This window comes from Miniopterus natalensis, chromosome 15 (assembly GCF_054644295.1).
Source record: "Miniopterus natalensis isolate mMinNat1 chromosome 15, mMinNat1.hap1, whole genome shotgun sequence".
NCBI lineage: Eukaryota > Metazoa > Chordata > Mammalia > Chiroptera > Miniopteridae > Miniopterus > Miniopterus natalensis.
This window is the reverse complement of record NC_142095.1, coordinates 353,452-374,809: the sequence shown is the minus strand read 5'-3', so window position 1 is coordinate 374,809 and position 21,358 is coordinate 353,452. Positions and strand designations below refer to the sequence as shown.

The following is a 21,358-nucleotide window of genomic DNA, read 5'->3' as shown; positions in this document are numbered from 1 at the left end:
TCTGTCCTTCTGAGCCACACTAAATACTTTCTTAAACACGTCACAGCATTAAAAATGCAAACCCAGACTTACAGTTTCGTGAAGGATGTGTTTTCTGCATGTCAGGTGGACCCCCCTGAGTGGGGAATTTCCGTGGGGGTGGCCCGCGATCACTACCCGCCCCCCCACACCCCACCCACACAGGCAGAATCCTCAGGGCGGGGCCCGGGAGCTTCGCTGGAAACCAGCTCCCCGGAGGATTATCATAAAACCAACGTGGTTTCTATGCTTCTCTCTATTAAAAATGATGGCTGGTGTTCTTCTTAATTGAGCAAAGACGATTAAAGAGATTAGTGCTCTGAAAGAGTATATAAATAATTCAGATTTCAACTCTTTACTGCAATGGTGTGATTTACTCACGACTCAGGACCTCGCCTAAGCGTAATTAATCTGATTTTCCTTCCTTTTACTTGTCCTTCCTGCGGCGAGGCCGGTGGCCAGCGAGCGGTCCTGGGCGGGCACAGGGAGAGACCACAGAGACTCTACATTAATTTTATGACATGATGCATGGACAGTTATGATTTATACTTGGCTTATAGAAGGAAATTAACATAAAATCGGACAAGCACAGATAACACTGGGAGGCCACCATCTGAAAGGGTTGGAGGCACGTGGAAGATGTTTATTCTAACAGCCGGGAATTATCCTGACAGCCGCCACCGAAACGAAAGTTTATAAACTTTCCTCCTTGGGCGTGGGACGCATATGAAGCTGCCAGAGGAGGCCGACTCGTCCCGCATCCAGGCAGAGGGGACCGTGGGGTGGACAGCGGTGGATATTGTTTAACAGATAACAAGGAACGTTTTGCAAAAGATGCAGCAACCTGGCTGTGAGGTGCAGCATTCGGTGGACGTGAGGGCCTTTCAGGAACAGGAGTGTCCACGGAGGACACTGCGTGGCCTGGGGCCCGTGGTAACGGGCGACACTTCCTTCCTTCCCGCCGCTGCGTGTGACGTCCGATGCCCACCTCCCAGTGCCCGGCGTCTGTGTCACGTTGTCCCAGATTCTCAGCTGGGAAGCTCGGGTGTGGGGCGGGGACCCCCCGGAGCTGCTCAGTCAGCGGGCGGCTCCTGAGCTCAGCACCTTGCACTCGGCATACCTGTCAGGTTCCCCACGTGGCTTCCTGGTGCCACAGTGAGCGACAAATGGCCCGTGCGGGGAGGAAGATGACTAGGGTATTGGAATTCAGGCATCACGGTCATCATTTTCCAGGCGGCGTCAAACCTCAGATCCCTCTCACGGGTGCCCGAGGCGTGACCAGTATCTGGAGTTTCTGTGGTTCCCGGGGCGTTGGTTAGAAAAGCCTGTGGGTACCAACCCGTGTGGCTCAGTGGTTGGGGTCGTCCATCCCCTGCAGAAAGAGGTCACCGGCTCGATTCCTGGTCAGGGCACATGCCCGGGGTGCGGGCTCGACCCCCAGTGGGGGGCCTGCAGGAGGCGGCCGATCGATGACTCATCACTGATGTTTCTCTCTCTCCCTTCCTCTCCCTCTCTTAGAAAAAATCAATAAAATCGTATTTAAAAACATTTTTAAGCTCTAGCCAGTTTTGTTCAGTGGTTAGGGAGTCGGCCTGCAGACTGAAGGGTCCCGGGTTCGATTCTGGCCAAGGGCATGTGCCTCGGTGGCAGACTCGATCCCCAGCCCTGGTCGGGGTGCATGTGGAATGCAACCAACCGATGTCTCTCTCAATCCATGTTTCTCTCTCTCCCCCTTCCCCTCTCTCTGAAAAGCAATGGAAATAAAATATCCTCGGTAAAGATTAAAAAAAATTTTGTAAACATTTAAAAATAAATAAATAAAGCTACTTAGCTTCTTTCTATGTCACAAAGGTGGTCTTTGAATGCGAGACCGTAGGGCTCCTCTCCCGTGAGCCAGGCTGCTAGCCTGCAAATGGGCTGTTGAGAGGCTCCCGCTAAATAATAAATATTTGTGAACAAGGGTAAGGATTCCATGCTTGACACTGTTTCCTGTAGTGTTGGGAGAGTCGTTGCTTTGCTAATGTATTTTTACTTTTCACATTCCTGAGGCGGAGAGAAGTGAGCATATAATGCAACAACGGATATTCATCGCTAAAACCACGTGTCTTGAAGGCAGCCATCCCGTGAAATTTATAAACGGTCCCCATGACTGATACACTCAGCTGTCCCCAGAGTGCAAAGATCAGGAGCTTTTAAACTCATGTTGAGCGTGGAATTCAACAAATATTACTTAGCAACTGCTCTGCTAATTGCAGGGCAAAACCAGGAGAAAAGCTGATGTTCCCGGGGAGAGAGACCTGCCCGTCAAATGCACGAGGCTAAATATAGATAAAAGGAGTCACTGAAGCCTGGAGGGGGGACCTTGCGGGGGTGTGAGTGACCGGCGTCTGTACGCAAGGACGGAGGGGACCCCGTCACCCCGGCCTGGAAGCCCCCAGGCTGCGAGTCCCCCTGAGCACCTGTGTTCCCGCCTCTCGCCCTCCCGCAGGCCTCGCACAGGCTGTGGGACCTGCATTTTCAGAAGAAGAAGCGTATCCCGGGGCCTGAGACATTTGTACAAAATCCCAGGGCTGGTTTTAGAAACCGGCACAGCTGCAGGCCGCCCGGCTTCCATTTCTCTCCCGAAGACGCCGCTGCGACATTTCCATCTAGGCTGCTAAAAGCTTTTTAAAAAATGTTTGAGACCATAATTAAGATAACTGCAGCGAAGCGGTGTGATCGGCTCCCCTGCTCGGAACGCGGCTGTTTTATGAGCTGTTTCCGCGCTGGCCGTGGCCGTGGCCGTGGCCGTGGCCGTGGCCGAGGGGAGGGCTCGGCCCGTGTGCGCGAGCGATCGCTGGGCTCCTCTGCTGCCTGCCTGACCCCACAGGCAGGTTTTGAAACATAGTGTTTCGAGGTCCTGAGAACACGGCTCTATTCAAATAGTGGTGTTTTGTCTGAAGACACTGGCTCTTCCTTCGGCCCCGTTAAAATGAAGTTGGCTTTTAAAATATGGCTTTCGCGCAGGTGACCTGAATGATCTCAAACCCCCGGTACCTGGAGACCTTTGTTTCAAGGAGAAGGGAGGTGATCCGTGGAACTGCCACGTACATCGTTTAAAATGTGTGTGGTTTTGAGGACAAAGTGAGGCTTTTATACATACACGTGAAATATAAAAAGAAACGACTTTTCAGAAAGTAGAGATGTATTTTACTCTTCACTTGGATGAACTGTCCACGACTTAAACTTCAGTGTTACAGGTGAAGTTAACACTCATCATCAGATGCGTAGAGTTATTCCTTTGTTTCTTCTTTCTAGATTTCACAGACTAGAGAAGCAAAACTGTCAGTAGCAGAAACAAAGTATCCTTAATTTGTGTTGTTGGATTTAAAAGCCCAGCAGTTACCTTCTTCTAAATAAATAGAGGTTTTCTTATTGGATACAGTCGGGACCAGTCGTTGGACTGTTCATTGAAACATTCTTTTAAAACAGGTATTCGTGAGGGAAAGTACATGTATATGTTCAAATTCTACTGTTGCTTTAACATGTAACCGCCCTGTGTTTTGCTTTATTTTTTCATGTGGTGCCAGGCGTGTTCCTCCACAGGTGGTGGCAGTTTATGGATAAACCACGCCCCTTAGGACTCTTCTGTGATTTCCAACTATTGTTTTTCTTTGAATTTAAATGATTTAAAAATATATTTCTGATGCAGCCTGGGTGCACAAATAGTCTGCAGATTTCTATCCTGTATTTTCAGGCTTCTGTGGTCATCGGGTTCCATCCAATTTGTGTCTCCATTCTTGGGACAGGGAACATCTCCCTTTCATATTCCTATTTCATGAACTTCTAAAAAGTATTTATTAACTTAATTCATATTTCATGAATTTCTAAAAAGAAGTATTTATGTATTAATTTCAACAAAAAATGACCCCGGTGTGATCAGCCTGTAGACAAGCGCAGCAGGTTCGGGAAGGCCAGGGAAGGCTCCCTGGAGAGGGGCCCGGCCCGGCCGCAGGGTCTCCGTGGGGGGCGGGGGGACCCGAGGTCACCGGGTGGCAAGAAGGGCCGTGTCCAGTCCAGCGGACGCCTCCTTCGCACAGGATGGAATCCTTTAGACCCTGAGACGCAGACTTGGCGTAAGTTGAAAGAAAGTAAAGCTGGGGCTCACGTGAAGTTCCAGAGCAGGAAACCGCGTTTATGTTTCACACCTGCTGACGCCCAAGGTGATTAAGACTCAACCAGGTCTTAGCGTCAGGAGTGGGAGATCTTCCAGTAGCTTCCGCCTGTGTCAGGAAAAGCAGGAAAAGCCGTGGCATCCCCTGGACCACCGCTTTCTCTCCTTGCAGTGGGGCGTGGCTTCCTGGGATTTTCAACTAATTGAAATTTTAGCGCTTGAGTGAGGACGCGGAACGGTTGCCTGGGCTGCTTTACCTGCGAGCCCGGTGCCGTGGAGCGGGGGGCGGAAACCTACCCCCCTGCAGCCTTGAATTTGGCCTTCGCCTTGGGGGTGCTGGCTGAGTTTTGTCCTGGCTTTTGTTCAGAGGGACACAGCTTATGTTTCGTTCCAGGCTCGCCATGTGCTCTGTTCTGTTCTGATGTCCTTGGTTCCCACCAACCACGAAGCCTTTCAACATTGGACACTGAAGACGTTTAAGGCACGAGGCACAAGAGTGTGACGTTGCAACACCTGTATTCCTGTCACAGTTTATTTACCTGTCACGCCTGGAGACAGTTTGCATTTTACTGGAAGAGGCAGCTCCACCTCGGACCAGACGGGACCGTGGCCCCGAGCCTGGCGCCCACTCGCCCGACGTCCTCGGGGAGACGCTTTTCTTGGCTCCTCGCGCTCTGCTCACAGGTGGTCAGCAGGCGTTTTGAGGCAGAGCCTGAAATTTTTAGACTTTAGGACCATTTGCTCAGCTGGCCACGATTTCAGACACACTGCCGCTTTTACGGTCCATTTTAATCCTGTTTGGCGGAAAACAGCTTGTTTGGCTCTGCAGTGTAATGTCTCCTGTTCTGTGTCCGCGTGCCCGGGGGCATGTGTGTGGACGGCACTGGACATAAGGCCTCAGCAGCATTGCCCACAAAACGCTCTACACAGAATTCCTTGTTGGGATACATTTAGGACACTGGCGTGTGGGTCCCGCCGAGGGGGACCTCTCCCTGCAGGTTTTCTTACACTCTCTGACTCGTTTCCCATAAAGAAACCCACCCACTGGCTCAACAGTGTTTCCCGCTGACTTGTGGGGAAACGTCGTCACCCTGTGGCTGACGTTTGTAATCCTGCCGAGGAATCCGGCCACTGTCACCTGCAGGTGTCCCAGGGACACGTCGCCCACTCTGCGGGGTGCTGACCACGAGGCAAACGCTTTTAATTTTGACCAAATCCGGTCTATCAGTCTTTCCTTTAATGCCAAGCAGACATTAACATTCAATTTTTGCCCGGCCGGGCGTGGCTCAGCGGTTGAGCGTCGACCTAGGATCCAGGCGATTGGGGTTCGATTCCCGGTCAGGGCACATGCCCGGGTTGCGGGCTCGATCAATGACTCTCTCATCATTGATGTTTCTTTCTCTCTCTCCCTCTCCTTTCCTCTCTCTGAAATCAATAAAGATATATTTAAAAAAAAAAAAACAACATTCAATTTTCTCCCCGGTATCTTGCCATTTTCAGCACATAGGTCTTCGGCCTGTGTTATGATCTTTATACCTAAGGATTTCATTTTTCAAATGATTGCAAGTGATTTTGAGTGTTAAATTTTATTTCTTGCACGTTTATTGTTAGTATATAGAAATTGCACCGTGTGATGTATCTAATTTGCTTTTTTGTAGTAGGAGTTTTGGGGTTTTTTTTTAGTAGATTCCTCCTTAATTACACTTTAGACACATCTTTTGCAAATAAGGGTAGTTTCTTCTTTCCAAGCCATAACCTTTTTATTTTTTTCTTTCTGTACTGAATGGTTAGACTGTCTCGTGTGGTACCAGGAGTGGTGGGAATGGACAGGCCGCCCGTGCTCCTGGCCTGGGGGGAGCGTTCGGTATTTCACCCCCCGAGACGATGCTCTCGGAGTCGGCATAGATGAAGCTCCTTCGTTTTTTTAAGTCTAATTATAGCCCCAGAATAGCTTCCGAGGTGGCTTTCATCGAAGGAGAAGCTGCGCGTCCTCGTGATTTGGGCGATCGTGGCGACAGTTGTGGGTTCCAGGCCGCGTGTAGATTCGGCTGAAGACATTAACTCCCTCCTCTGGGCCACGCTCCCTGGGCACCCAACTCTCACACACGCCTGCTTGGGTTCTGGGGTGCCCGTGACAACTCTGACGTGATTGTGGAGACACAGGGCTGGCGGGTTTGTCTTTTCACTGTGTTGCCGGATTCCTGGGAGCCTGATAGAGAAATCGGAATCGCACTTTCCTCCTCAAAACGCGCGTCTCCCGAGATTCCCGAGAAGGGTTTAAACACCGCCCCACAGAAGCAAGGAGAGTCTGGGAGAGCATTTTAATTTTGTTCTTTCTAAAATTTGTGTTTTGTTTTGTTTTCAAATCAGACCTTGAACATTTTAAGACCAAGACGAGGAACACGGTGTCCGTGCGGGAAGGCCAGGGTGTCGTCCTGCTCTGCGGGCCCCCGCCCCACTCCGGAGGTAAGAGGCTCCCGCTCGTGCTCTTTGTATTGACCGAGTTTCTGGGCAGGACCCACGGCCTTTGTGCTGTTACCACGTCTGTAAAGGTCCGAGCGGCTTGCTAACCTGAGCTCCGGACTCTGCCCTCGAGGTGGAATATCAGAGACTACGAACGGCCGTCCATCCAGAGACGTTTATAGTCATAATCCGTCTACTCACTCGGCAGGAGTCCTGCGGCGGCGAGGTCACATCCGTCCCGGTGACCCGAGGGGCCTAACAGCTTTATCTTCCCCTGTCCCCGTTGGTCACTGAGTTTTAGGCCATGACGTCCGTGGCAGTCTTTCTGTCCCTCCCTCCCTCTCCCTCCCCCCCAACTCACTTGCTTGTTAACAAACGCCGTTGGACATTTGGTTTTTGTACTATGTGGACATGATATGTGTGGATATTCACAGCATTTTTACTCAGGTGTTGGAATTGCAGGGTTTTTGCTGCTTTGGTATAAATCGAACTTCAGCAGGTGGGAGGGTAACTGGACAAGCGCGGCCCCAGGGGAGCCCCGGCCTGGGCTCCTGGCTCCCTCACCCCCACACTCACTCCCACACTTGGTCCTTGGGGGACGGAGGGGGTGTTATTAGTGTAAAAGTCACTGTCCTAGAGAAGCGAACACATCCTGGGACTGAGCGTGAGAGCTGCTGACGGGGACAGATCAGAGGGAACCTCTCCGCCCGAGGCGTCTCCCTCCCACCCTGGTAAAGCCGATTTATATGGAACTGTGCCGGACTTTGTTCTGTGGCGTGCGGGGTGGGCACCTCAGGGTGGGGTTAAGGCAGCCTTAGTCTTCGCATTACTGAACCAGTGCGGAGCGGGGTCCCGGGTCCTGGGGGCCTGGACGTTGCGAGCATCTCGGCAGGAGTGTCAGTGGAGGCGCGTGCTCCGCGCTGCGAGGCTTTGCTGAGAATCCCCGCGAGACGAGGACACGCCGCTGTGCTAAACCGGGTCGCCGCGTCGAGGCGTCACAACACCGAGGAGTTCGCCGGGAGGTAAAGGCGTGAAGGCGAGGACAGCCCCGGACTCGGGGGGCCCGCCCCATCCTGTCGGCCACCTGGACACCGGGCGGGTCAGCGCGGCCCTGTTCAGAGGAGGCGAGCCCTGCACGGCCCGGGGACTCGGCCGGAAGGATTCTGTGGAGAAAGTGTGGAGCCAAAGCTGTAAGTGTTCTGCCCAAAGGTGAGACACTCGTAGGGAGGGGCTCGGCTCCAGGACCCACCCACGGACGCCGGGACCCACAGACGCCCGAGCTCCTCATAGGAAACGGTGCCATGTTTGCTTACAAGCGACACACCCGCCCGTCTGCCTTCAGTCGCCTCCGGATTCCTTATGACCCCTGAGACGACACGCACGCCGTGGGAGTGGCTGTGTGTCCTTCGGGGAGCAGTAAGGACAGTGTCTGTCCTGTTCACCGCAGACACCGCCGCCCGGGCCCCGACCCTCGGGACCGTCGGCGGCCTGGAACCTCAGTATTTTCTCCCGCGGCTGGTTGGGTCCGCGGTGCAGAGGGCGGACTGAATCTCCCAACGCGCTTCCCCTGAAGTGCCCGGCTCGCGCCTTCGAGTTTCTGCGACGCTTGTAAACACCGTTACGGGACCGTGGAGATAATCCCGGGTGAGACCTGCGCGGCACGAACCTTTTATTAGAGGCCGACGGCGTGTTCTGGAGAGTTGTGTTTTCTTCCCTTAAATGCTAGTTAGATCAGATTTTCAAAAGCACGCAGGAAATACTCCTGGTCTTAAACCCGGGGATTTATAAAGCAGGAGCGGTGAGACCAGCGGGAGACCAATTTCCTTTAGGGCGCGTTGGCTTGTGGTCTGCGGCCTCCCACAGCAGAGCGGGATTTGCTCGAGCTCTGCGGAGACCTTGGGTCCTCGTACACTGACAGCGGGAAGCCGGCGATTTTCCGGGCCATTCTGGCTCCGTCGGACACACCAGGTCACCGGCAGGTTCATGGGAGGCGCGTGCGTTGCTCGCGACCACCAGCCGCCACGGGGGAACCTCCTGCACGAACACGCGGCTTCTGAAACGCTTCCCTGTGCAAACAGGAGGGGAAGCGGCTCCTGTAAATGCCAACAAGGGGTTTCCCCCGCCCAACCCGCGACACCGGCGAATGGATGTTGTTGTATATAGTCTCCCACAAATACTTACTTCCCAGGGTATTTCACACTTGCTCTTTAAGAATGTTCTGGGCCCGGCCGGGCGTGGCTCAGTGGTTGAGCGTCGACCTAGGATCCAGGCGATCAGGGTTCGATTCTGGTCAGGGCACAGGCCCGGGTCGTGGGCTGCAGCCGATCAATGACTCTCATCATTGATGTTTCTCTCTCTCTCTCCCTCTCCTTTCCTCTCTCTGAAATCAATAAAGATGTAATTAAAAAAAACAAAACAAGAATGTTCTGGAGGTTGACTGGTGGCTCGGCTCTGGTTGAGCGTCGACCTATGAACCAGGCGGTCATGGGTTCGATTCCCGGTCAGGGCGATGCCCGGGTTTCGGGCTCGAAGCAGCCGATCGGTGCCTCTCATCCTTGCTGTTTCCCTCCCTCTCTAAAAAATCAGGAAAGACCTACTTTTTAAGAAACGAATGTCCTGGTCAGGGGCACAAGTTCACCGTCCTATAGGGGCAGCTGTGGTTCCCCAGCAATTACAGTGGTCACATCAAAGGTCGCTGGCCACAGGCCACTGTAGCAAAGAGAATAATGACAGAGCCTGACATCGTGCAACAGTCACCAAAATGTGACAAAGTGAGCAGATGCTGCCGGGAAAAGGGTGCCACAGACGAGCCCCACGCAGGTTGCCACACACCTTCAACTTGCAAAAAACTCGGCATCCGCAACCGCGAGGAAGCGAGCTGGGCCGTGCGTGTCCCTCGGTCCCGGCGTCTCTGAGGCTCCGCGTCACCGTATCCTGTGCGCTCCCTGGAGAAACAGCTCGGATCCCAGTTTAGTGCCGAGATGTGGAGCAGGATCCGGCGCTTGGCTGTCGTCTGGCTCGACCGCGCCGTTCGTCACCCGGCCCCGAGAACTGCCGCTTAAAACAGAACTTCCATTTCTCTTTTATTTCCTCCTCAACGAGATACAGTGTAACAAACAAAGTGGGGTTGTCATTTTCGGCCTGAAGAGAATTAATAAGCGCATGTTCGCCACTCAAACTCTCCTATATATCTTTGCTTTATTGCTTTCCTCCTCTGGCAGAAACAAAATAATTACCAGCAACGAGAAATCCTGTCGCTGTTACGGTTTAGCTATTTATTTCCCTCCAGCGCGCACTTGAGTACACGGAGTTTCTTTTCCTTTCGGCAAAATTATAGATGTGCTGAGGGAGATTTGTCTGTCTCGAGGAAGAAAATCGCACACAGAGAAAGCAGGCGTTTGTTTCTGCAGCTCGTTATAACTCGAAGGCTATACCCATTCAATCCTGTCACATTTTAATAACTTGGAGGGCGTTTCCCCCATTCATACAACTTATTTTGCCCCCTAACTTACACATTCATTCTTCTAAAAGCACATCGGAATCATCACATTAAAAAAACACCTTAAAAAAAAAACACAAAAAACACCTCAAGATCTTGATTGGAATTATCTGATATTTGCCTGTTATTTTGGGAAAATCGGCAACTGCAACACTGGGATTTCACACTCAGGAATACGACACGTATCTGCAGCATTAAAGTCACAGTGTCCCGCAGCAAACTGCTGTTTCTCGCCCTGGCCGCCATGGCTGTGCACCCAAGGGTCTCGGGTTCGATTCCGGGTCAAGGGCACGTGCCTGGGTTTCGGGTTCCATCCCCGGCCCCCCGGTTGGGGCTCGTGTGGAGGAAACCAACTGATGGGTCTCTCTCTGTCTCTCTCCCTCCCCCTCCTTTCCTCCCTCTGTCTCTAAAAATCAATGGAAAATAAAACAAACAAAAAGCTCTTTCTACATAAACTGCAGATATCTTTTTCTGCATAAACTGCTACACAGATCTAGCCCGAGTGTGACCTTATTTGGAAATCCAAGGTACAGGGCCTCCTTTGCTTTGATCGCATAGCTGATATTAAACACTGACCCACAGACTTACGCAAATATAAATGCTGTGCTCCAGTTTCCCTGGGTGTGCAAACCAGCCCTTAAAATGCCATAGTTATTGCTGGGATCTTATAGGAGGTTCCCAGGAGCCCAGCATCCGCGTGCACCTGTGTGACCCCCGGTCACCACCAGCACTGCTTTGTGACACTGGGGACACAGAGCTTCGATTTTATTCTTTGTAAAGGTCTCCTGGTCAGGTCTGAATGGGAATCTTGATTTTTTAATAGTCTCTAATTCCTTAAGCGTAAACATCTGGAAGAGGGCACTTGTGTTGCCATGGCTACAGGGCATTTTTTTAATTGAATTTAAAAGAGGAAGGGGGAGAGAGAGAGAAACAGAAACCAACCGGCTGCCTCCTGCATGCAACCCGACCCAGGCTCGAACCCGCCACCTTTCGGTGTACCAGACTATGCTCCAACCCACTGAGAGCCCGGCCAGGGCACGGAATTAGCGATCCCAATTATACTTTTCAATCTAAAACGGTGCAATGATTGTCACAATTGGCCTGCAATTGCAATTTCTTATAAAACTTTCTAAAATAAGTCTTCCTCAAATAGAAATTTTCCACACTGGAGCTCTACAAAGACGACTATTTTGCAGGCTACAGGAATGTGCTAATTACTTGGCAGCAGATTCTAATTGAAAGAGCAGCAGAGACGGCGGGCTTCCTGCGACCCCAGCTGGACGGCCCGCGGCTCTGAGCCTCAGTGTTCCCATGGCGGCTAAATGGCGGCTCTTAGGACACCTTCTGTTTGAAGATAAACAAGTGGGAAGTTAAAAGGAAAAGTAATGGGGCCTTTGAAGGCGGGAGGAAGAGCCTTATGTTATTTGGAGATTCTTCTCTTGGTATAACATTTACTGACACTTTTTAATTAGACACACCATCCAGAAGCTTACTTTTAACTATTTTAAAACCCAGGTGTAAATCTCTAAAACAGTCTAACCTTTTTATTTCCACGGTACGGTCACAACTTTCTGAGATCCCTCCAGGCCCCTGGTTCATCTAACCAGGCATTTGTTTCATACCCACTCTGAGCTGGGCTCCAAGGATACAGAAATAAATGAGACACCATTGTCGACTTCGTGCCGCTCAGAGTCTGGTGAGGGGACATGTAACAAAGACACTAGAAGGCGTGTGACAAGCAATACATTGAGACCTACGTGTCTGTGCCCTGGGGGTGAGCAGGTGGGGTCCCAGGTGGGGAAGCTGCCCCTGCTCCGCCCCCAGCCGACCCCTTGCACTACCTCCCCCGTCATCACTGAAGCTCAGTAGCCCAGGATCCACTGTTTAAGACCAGAGTTTAATGTGCACATGAAACAGTTGAGCTAAATCAGCTTTAGAAGTTTAGACAAAGCAGTGGAGGGAAGGCAGAAATGTTTTTGAGGTGCTGATGCTGAGCAGGACTCATGCTGCGTGCCACCCACAGCAGATACTTACTGTCCACGGAATGTCCACAACCCACAGAAGATCCTGTCCACGGAATGTCCACAACCCACAGCAGGTACTGTCCACAGAATGTCCACAACCCACAGCAGATCCTGTCCACGGAATGTCCATAACCCACAGCAGATCCTATCCACAGAATGTCCACAACCCACATAAGATCCTGTCCACGGAATGTCCACAACCCACAGCAGGTACTGTCCACAGAATGTCCACACTCCTGACAAACTCCTGTCTTTTCGACGGTGTGGCGCTTCCTGTCTTTCACCTGAGGCAGCATCAGCCCCGGGAGGAAGCACACAGCAGACCGAGCAGAGACCGTGCGGATGTGGCTGACGTCAGCACGGATCCCACGGGTCGTGGTTTATGGGGCTGCCAAACCCCAGTCACTAGAACACCCTCGTTCCTGTTACAGGCTGTTACGTGCGTAATTCCTCTCTAGGACACGTCTCCTGTGAGTCACGGCCAGGATCGGATTCTCACTGTAACTTGATAAATGGGTGGTGGCGGAGAAACTAATACCTGTGGGAGAAAATACTTTCAGAGACACCTTTGTAAATCTCTGCCTGGCTCACTGGGCCCGTGTCGTCCCCTGCGGCCCTGTCCGCTTACCGTTGCCTGAGCACTGAGGCCTGAGCTGACGGTGAGCTCACGACCAGCCTCCTAAGGGGTGGTTCACGATGGCCAGGGTCCGCTCCCTGTGGAGGTTTGCAGAGCACCTGGTGGGGGTCCTGCCCCGGGGGGGCTGGGCCTGAGGGTGGGCTGGCAGGGCTGCCCAGAGCTGGATTGCCAGCGACAGTGACAAGTGCTCGGATGGAGGCCCCTGTCCTCTGTGGCTTTTGCTTTGCTCGCCACTGAAGCTTCCAGACGGACTGAGTCTCCTTTTTCATTTTTCCCCCAACGCTGCTCAAAGTGTTGGGGCCTCATGGAAGAAAGAACATCGGCAGAGAGAACTGTGGAATCTGAACCAATTATTCGGACACAAATCAGCCTTTTCTTCCGAAAGAACAGACCCTCGGCAGAGAGATGCAGTAGGAGACGCTGGCTGTTAGGGCTGCTTAACATTTTCCTCCCGTTTAATCAAAGCCATGACCAAAAGCTGCCTCCGGGCCTCGGTCCTGCCGGGTCGGGTGGTGGGTTTGGGGATCAGCTCTGTCAGAGCCCGGGGTGGGCCCTGGAGTGATGGCCCTTAGTGACACAGCGGCTAACAAATGACATGTCTCTTCTTAATAGTTCAGCCCCTTTTGAAGGCGGTTGCCTGGGGCTCCCTGTGCCATTAGCTGCAGCAAGACATTGGGCGTGTGGACAGGGACCCACTTAAAGGCTCAGATCTGAACAAAGGGGGGGGACTTTGCCTCCTCCAAGCTGTTATCATGCCTGTTCCCAGAATCTTAATTACGTCTTGCAGGAGCCCGAATGTATTTCAGAGACTAGTCGGCTTCCTTCCTCGTGTGGGCGGGGGGTCTACGCGCAGGCCTTCGGCTTCTCTCTCTGATCCCGGCCAGGGGCCCAGAGCTGGGCCTGAGGAGTCAGCGTGGCCAGCCGGGCGCGTCTGAGTGACCAGGGACAGGGCGTGCAGGCCCCCAGGCCCTCCCCGGCCCCGTGTGAGCTCCCAGGGAGCCTCGTGGCCGCGGGAGTCCTGTTGGTAAAACAGGGTGACCCCCCGACCTCATGATGGGGTGATGACAGGAGGGGACATCCGTGTGCAGGGACAGGCCTGGCACAGAGCCGGCCCTCAGTCAATAGCCGTTACTGCCACCGCCGTCCCTTCACTGCTGTGGTCGTTATGTATTAAATGCTTCGTTAATGCTCACCGGAGGGTATTTTTCCATTTATTTTTAGAGAGAGGACGGGAGGGAGGGAGGGGGAGAAACAGAAACATCCATGTGGGGGAGACACACCAATTGGTTGCCTTGGTTGGCCCCAGCAAGCGCCCCCGCGACGGGCTGGGCATTGAACCCTTGACCGGGAATCTAACCCTCGACCCTCCGGTGCTCGGGCCGGTGCTCTGCCCTGAGCCGCATTGGCCCGGGCGGCTGTTGGAGTCACTGTTACGGGATCCTCTCTCGGTACATGTAACACTTCTCAAAGCATCGCAGAGAAGCACAAAAATAACGCCTTGGCCCTCCTGTGAGCTGTGTTTATCGTGTTTGTATAAAATGGATTTTAAATAGACTGTATAGGAGTCAGATATATGCTTCCATGGAAAGGGGGACACCTGTGTTCTCTCTCGTGACTAGAAAACCGACTCTGGCGCAGTGAGCTAAAATAATTCCCGAACTGACCCTTCGACTCAGCGTCACTATCAGGGTGATTAATTTAATTTAGCCTTTCCACAGATATAAAAGCCAATGTCGTTCCGTAAAGTGCGTCCATAAATATCTCCTCCAGCACCTGCTATTGAGAGGGAAGGGTCAATAATTTTAATAATTAAACCATATTGTAAACACCTTCATTTCTCCTGTCAGCCTCTCGCGCGCAGAGTTGGCGGACGCTGCGTGTTGACACCGTGAGTCCGAACTGGAAAATTAATCAATGGCGGGGGACAGACTCCGAGAGTTCACGTATTGATCCCCAGTGTGGGAATTAGCTTCAATAGTCAGACCAAAACTTGGATAAAACAGAAGAGATTAAAATGATCGTTAAATCCGAGCTCCCTGATTTCATCGGGGCTGCATGTCAGACGATTCGATTTTAGGTAAATACAGACTTGACTTTGATGAGGGCGGAACCCAGTGCCCCGAGCGTCCTGGGGGGAGAGGCCTTCATCCTGTGGCCGCAAGAGACGGACCCGAGGCTGTGCCTGCTCGTCCGGAACCTGTCTCACCGCAGGTGCCGCCTGTGGAACCAGCTGGGTCGGAGCCGCTGGGCGCCCTGCGTTGCTCCCTGTTGTTCCAGGTAAATACATTTGGAGCCAAAAATAAAGGTAAAAAAAGAGCCAGTGCTCTTACAACTTTAATCATCGTGGGTTTTGCCTGAAGATTGTAGAAGTAAGAAATTCATTGAAGGGACAGTGAACTTGATGGCATATTAGGGACAACGCACTGTAGAGCCTTGTGCCGATTCTATGAAGTGTTCGAGTTGGGTGAAAAGGCTGAAGCCCCTTTTTTTCTAACAGGATTATGGCATGAGCTTTTTTTATTATTGAATTTATTGGGGTGACAGTGGTTAATAAAATTACACAGGTTTCAGGTGTACAGCTTTGAACCAGTCCTCAAGGGGTGAAAACGAACTCGGTACCAACTTTAAGTTAAATTAGGGAGCATTGCCTTTTGGTTACCTCGCCTGCCTCCGTGGACTCCTACAATTTGGAAAGTCACACTGAAACCACTGTTCGCCCAGGGTTTCTGTATTAGAGCAAGAATCAGGTTAGAGCAGTGGTCTGTTTAAAAATAACTGGCTGCAGAAGCGTGAGCCCACCTCGGCCTGGAGCACAGCTCAGGGACTCGGGGTGACAATGCCCCTTGGCCCCCTGCACCTCAGAGCTGCCCTTTGTTCCTGGTGTCTGCTTTTAGGGACCAGTTCAACGCACCTCGTTAGTTAAATGGTAGTTTGTAAACAGACACACTGGGGTCAGGAAAATCCCCTTAGGGAACACGGGTGAGGCCTCGACTAGAAATTCATTAGATCAAGTTCTTTGTAAAAGTTAGAGACTCTCCCCCAGGATATAATCAGTCACCACTTCAAGGGGCTCTACTTACCAGAGAAAACAGGCATTTTACTCTCCTTAGAAATAATCACCCGCTTGGCGAGGAGAGACAGGCCAGGACCCAGGACCTTCCTTAAGGAACAAGTTTTATTTTCATGAGCGAAACGAGACCCGGTGAGGAGAGGACGGTCAGGGGTGCGGCCCCTTTGTCCACCAGGCCGCATTTCTCCAGCCGTTCGTTGCCATGTCCCATCTACCAGTTATCTGTAGCCTTTGCGGCCCCGGGAAGCCTGGTCTGTAATTAGCGCTGAGAGTTGACATGAGGATTATAACCCTAAAAGCACCACCCTGGGTCTGTTAGGGGAGCTTCCCCTTGGAGCTGGTGCTGAAGGAAATTTCCATTTTGCAGGCTTGTGAATTCTGCATATCCTTTCAATAGCCAGGCAGGGCAATCAAATCGTAATTGGCTGCGATTAGCACTCCCGTGGGCTGTGAGGTTCTTTACCTTCTCCTGGGCTGCACTTAAAAGGAAAATGTTATTTACTGATGCTGAGGCATAAAAATGCGCTTTGTTCCGTGTCAGTGAGGAGGAACCGCGTCTGGGCAGGGGCCCAGGACTGAAGACCTGCCCCCGCCCCACCTGGGCCTGAGGGAGGTTCTCAAAAACAGAAAGGAAACAGTTCCGAGTGAGGAAAAGCAGGACAGACGGAACTGCAACAAAGTAGCCTCCGGAGGCCTCTCCTGGGCTCTGCATCGGAAGGTGTGGAGGGACCGCTCCCAGGGGCACCCGTGGGGCAGCCACCTGATGCCAGGACAGGGGGCCCCCTAGGAGAGGAGCTTCGCACAAGCTTGACAGTGACGACCAGGGAGGGCGATGCCACGAGTCCAAATGTGCCAGGGACTCGGGCACCCACGGAACAGACTCCAGGTCGGAAAGGAAATGGGGGAACCAGAAATGGGGCACAGAGCGAGGACACTGCCTGGTCTCAGACATGGACATGGACGTGGACGTGGACGTGGCTCGGAGCTGCTCCCTCAGGCAGGAGACACGGGGTGGAGTCTGAAGGCCTCAGGGACCCGCACCTGAGCTTGGGAAGCCTCCTGGGGTCTGGACAGCAGGCGGCCCCACAGAGAAGAGGGAGCGGAGGGGAGACACGATGTCGCCCCCGTGGCTGGTCTGTGGGGACACTGACCTACCGCAGGCTCACACAGCTTGTCTGACAAGGCCCGAGACTTAGGGTTTATGGGCTTACAGCGGGTGTCGCCGTCTCTCAGCAGCGCCCAGGTGAACAGGTGAATTGCAGGTATTGAGGCCACAGCTCAGGCATCAGGGCCTCGAGTGGTCCTCAAGCATGAAAGGAGGGAGAGAAGTCACCTTCCTCGCTCGGTGTGAGGACCCTCAGCGGTCAGGCCCCTTAGTGTGGAGCGTGGACGTCGCCATGGATGAGGCAGCCGCTGAGGCTAGAGCAGGAGGCCTGGGTGTGTGGAAATGTCGCCCCACGTAGCTCCCCGGAAACAGCTCCTGAAAGACCTCACGCGGATGCCAGACGTACACAGGTGCCTCCGCTTTAGGTACGGACGTCAGAACCCTCGCCACGGACCATTTATTCTTCCAGACTTAAATGATCTTCAACTTGCCACGTTGTCTCAGGTTTTTGAACAAGTCCTATGTCCTGGACCCTCCACCCAGGTGGCGTCGTCTGCAAGCTTCACGGCAAAGGTCTCCTCCCAGCCCGTGACTTGCTGGTAACAGTCTAAGTGCCCCGCGGGAGCCGCCCCACCCCTTAAACACTCATTTCAGAGCAGCTCAGCCTGCCCCCCGGCACCACAGCAAATGGCCGAAGCTTCCTTTACAGTTTTGCCCGGGTGTCGTTTCCTCTGACAGAATTTCTTCTAGAAAACGCGCGTGCGAAAGACTAAATCTCCCCCGTAATGGAATTTTCTCGGGAAGTGGCTGTGCACCCCCGTGGCAGTGCCACGGATATTGACGTGTCCCCAGGTAAACACTCGAGGGACACAGCTCCTGTTAAATGACCAGCCTTGAGGGCAAGTGACCGGGAAGGGGTGTGGCCCGGGAACGGCGTGTCCATCGCGCATTGCTCTGTAGAAGCCACCTTTCGGTAGCTCATTCTGTTCATTTATGGCTTGGATGGTAAAACCCCTTGTTCTTGAATCAAAAACGTTTCCGGTTCCTAATGTACCTGTAGCATTTTACTCAAGAGCCCGGCGGCCAGGGCCTTGGGCGTAACTTTTGTGATTTACACAAGAGGTTGCGGGAGGGTTTGCAAAGTCTAGCGTGTCTGAGTAATAAAATTATCATTTTTATTGTAGTGTTTTATTTATCACCATACATAAAATTATATTGAAAAGCCTCCAAAGAAAGCTGACTTGATGTATGTTCCACGGGCGGGATACAGTTGATGTTCATCACAAATGCAGATGTTTATGTGCCTGGTAGTAGGACAGCAGGTGCTTTGCTTTATCCAGAATGCAGTAAACCCCATGATGTCTAAGGCTCCCCGTCGGGGAGAGTCCCTGTGTCGGTGACACCGTCGTGGGGGCGCCTGCAGCGGGGTGGAGGCGTGAGCACGTCTCCCTCTCCCCCTTGTTCCATGGGTGAGATTTAGGGCTCCTGCCCCCTGACTCAGCCCCCTTGGCACCTCCTTTCTCCTCCGTGGTGGGGTCTCCGTCGGTTGCCCCGATCGGCTCTGGGATGCTGACTTGCCTGGGCCTCTGGGGGGGGGGGGGCAGGTACTAAGAACCGAGGGGGAAGGTTTGCATGTTCGAAGATCCTGGGTCCAGGTGGGGCGACCAGCCCGTGGAAGTTGGGGAGACAGTTCTGTGAAGGAAGGTCATGGAAACGGACACTTCCTCCTGGCCCAAGGGGAGGCACGATTTGTTTTTTTAAATATGTTTTTACTGATATTTTTAGAGAGAGAGGGAGGGAGAGACGATGTGAGACTGAAACATGGATCGGCTGCCTCCCGCACGCCCGCTGCTGGGGGTCGAGCCTGCGGCCCGGGCCTGCGCCCTGACGGGAATCGAACCCGAGACCCCTCCGTGTGCAGGACGACGCCCGACCACTGAGCCACACGGGCCAGGGCGGTTAGTACATTTTTAATGTGGAAAACTTTCCCTAATAACGGAATTTCCTTCTCTCCAAAACTTTTATTAGAACTCTCTTATGCCTGGATCTTCAACGAGTATCCATCGTTTGTGGAAGAAGACAGCCGGAGGTTCATCTCGCAGGAGACGGGCCACCTGTACATAGCCAAGGTGGAGCCGTCCGACGTGGGGAACTACACGTGCGTGGTGACCAGCACGGTGACGGCCGCCCGGGTGCTGGGCGCCCCGACGCCCCTGACGCTGCGAGCGGACGGTAGGAAACAGTGGGAGTGTTGTGGGAAAAGTGAAACCCATGGGGACAGTGAGGGGAGTCTCTTGAAGAATCATCGCTTCATTTGTTTTAGATCAAGAATATTTACGAGGGGGGCACTGAAAGGATTCCTTAAGCCACGGGTCCCTGGGCACAGCCCCCGCACAGGACCAGCTTCACAATCTGCGGGGAGCGGCACAGAAGGAAAACGAGGGGCCCGTGGTCACACAATGAGTGGGCAGTGCCCGCCGGCGTGGCTCAGTGGTTGAGCATTGACCCAGGAACCAAGAGGTCACCGGTTCATTCCTGGCTGTGCCTGGGCTGCCGGCTTGATCCCCAATATGGGGCGTCCAAGAGGCCGCCGATCGATGATGTTTCTTTCGCATCGATGTTTCTCTCTCTCACCCTCTCCCTTCCTCTCTCTCTCTCAAAATCAGTAAAAACAAATTTTTAAAAAATGAGTAAGCATTTCCAATGGTGACCCCATTAAACCAGGCACAGGGCCCGTTGAGCCTGGGGCCGCGTGCTCCCCGTGAAGTCACCTGTCCTGACCTTCATCGGCTTGAGGGGCTTTGTTTCAAGCTAAAAGTTATCTCTATAAAAAACAAAGGATACATGTGAACCTTAGATGCTCAGAGCATATGCATCTTATAATGGAAAGTTTGTACCTTTGACTAATGTGAAATATGGTGCTTGTATTTCTCAATACTCTGCTGTATCCTCGAAGTTGCTAAGAGAGCAGACGATCAGTGTTCTCACCACACACACAAAAATTAACAATTAATTAAAAGCAGTGTCTACGTGAGGGCCTGTGTGTGCCAAGCTGATTGAGATAATCATTTCACAACGTGTACCTAATATATTAAATCATCACAATGTACACTGAAAAACCTAAATAGATACAATATATTTACAATGCAGCCTAAACCTATACAGTATTTATGTGTCCATCGCACGTCAGTAAAGCTGGGGAAAGTGTGTTTCATTTTCCCCTTCATGGCTGTTTCAAGGGAGCCCACGAGCTGCAGGGCAGCAGGTCTGTAAGCCTGAGAAACCGCCCACGTGCACAGGACCGTCTCTGATGCGGGTGCTGGGCCTCAGGGACCTGAGCCCCCTTCCCAGTCGGCGATGGTTGGGTTTGGCCTGTCCCGCTTTTTCCATTACTGTGTCTTGTCACTGGGGAGCCATCTACTAAGCCCGAGATGGACTCCTGTGCTACGAGGGTACCGTTAAGTCGATTTCCTCCCATAATGTTTGCTCTTCAGGGTGTTTCGAGAAGTCATAATGCATTGTACATTTCAGTTTGACCAGAAATGTCCAAACTGGACAGAGAATTCCAAAGCCTCCCGCTTAATGTAACGGAAGAAGCACGGCGGTTTCCCGGAACTGCTCTGTAGACGGCCCTTTATTAACCTCGGAATCCCAGAGCGTGTATTAATGTTGCCCGTTTGGCCCAAGTCCCAGCTCGGCTCCTGAACGCACCTACCGGGCGGGAGGGGCGGGATCACGTCATCGGAGTAGCTGGTCCCACCTGCAGCATTTGAGGAGAAAGGGCCAGTTTTGAAGGAAACGGTGAAACTGTGAACTTTGCCTTGTGGATTTACAGGCGTGATGGGTGAATATGAACCGAAAATAGAAGTTCAGTTTCCGGAAACCCTCCCAGCCGCGAAGGGCTCCACCGTGAGGCTGGAATGCTTTGCCCTTGGAAAGTAAGTTCCGTGGCTCTCGCTCCCACGTGCCGGGTGGCAGGTGCCATAAGGCAGCGAGCGAGACGGTTCTCCACAGACTCTTCTTTTTTTATTTTCTAATTTTTTTCACTTAGAAGCCGAGGAGGAGTCAAGTCCGGGGGAAATGCACGTATGTAATTTAGTTGGAAACATTAAAGGCATTTGCTGAAATTGCTTCCACCTGATTTCGTGAACTAAACTCGTTTTTCTTTTCCTTGTTTCCTACGAAAGTGCAGTGGGCACGTTAGACCTTTTACACTAAATCATGAATTTACTCGAGAAAGTGCAGCGTTTATTGTATTGCACTGTGAACGTAGAGAGGTGGGTCTTGGCGTGAGGGCCGTGTCCTTGACAATTGACACGCAAAGCTGCGTCTTTTTCTCAATCCAAACCCAACGCTTCACTTGGTTCCAGACTTCAGTTTACAATAGCA

The 21,358-nt window shown here is 52.5% G+C and overlaps 1 protein-coding gene across 1 annotated transcript in view; it reads left to right on the top strand.

Moving 5' to 3' along the window:
* Nucleotides 1-21,358, top strand: part of CNTN3 (contactin 3) — a 69,581-nt gene that overhangs the window by 15,770 nt on the left and 32,453 nt on the right. Inside the window, exons 4-6 of the mRNA XM_016202452.2 lie at nucleotides 6,542-6,637; nucleotides 18,998-19,201; nucleotides 20,805-20,907. Of these exons, the coding sequence (XP_016057938.2) occupies nucleotides 6,542-6,637; nucleotides 18,998-19,201; nucleotides 20,805-20,907 (403 nt within the window). The remainder of the gene's footprint in view (nucleotides 1-6,541; nucleotides 6,638-18,997; nucleotides 19,202-20,804; nucleotides 20,908-21,358) is intronic.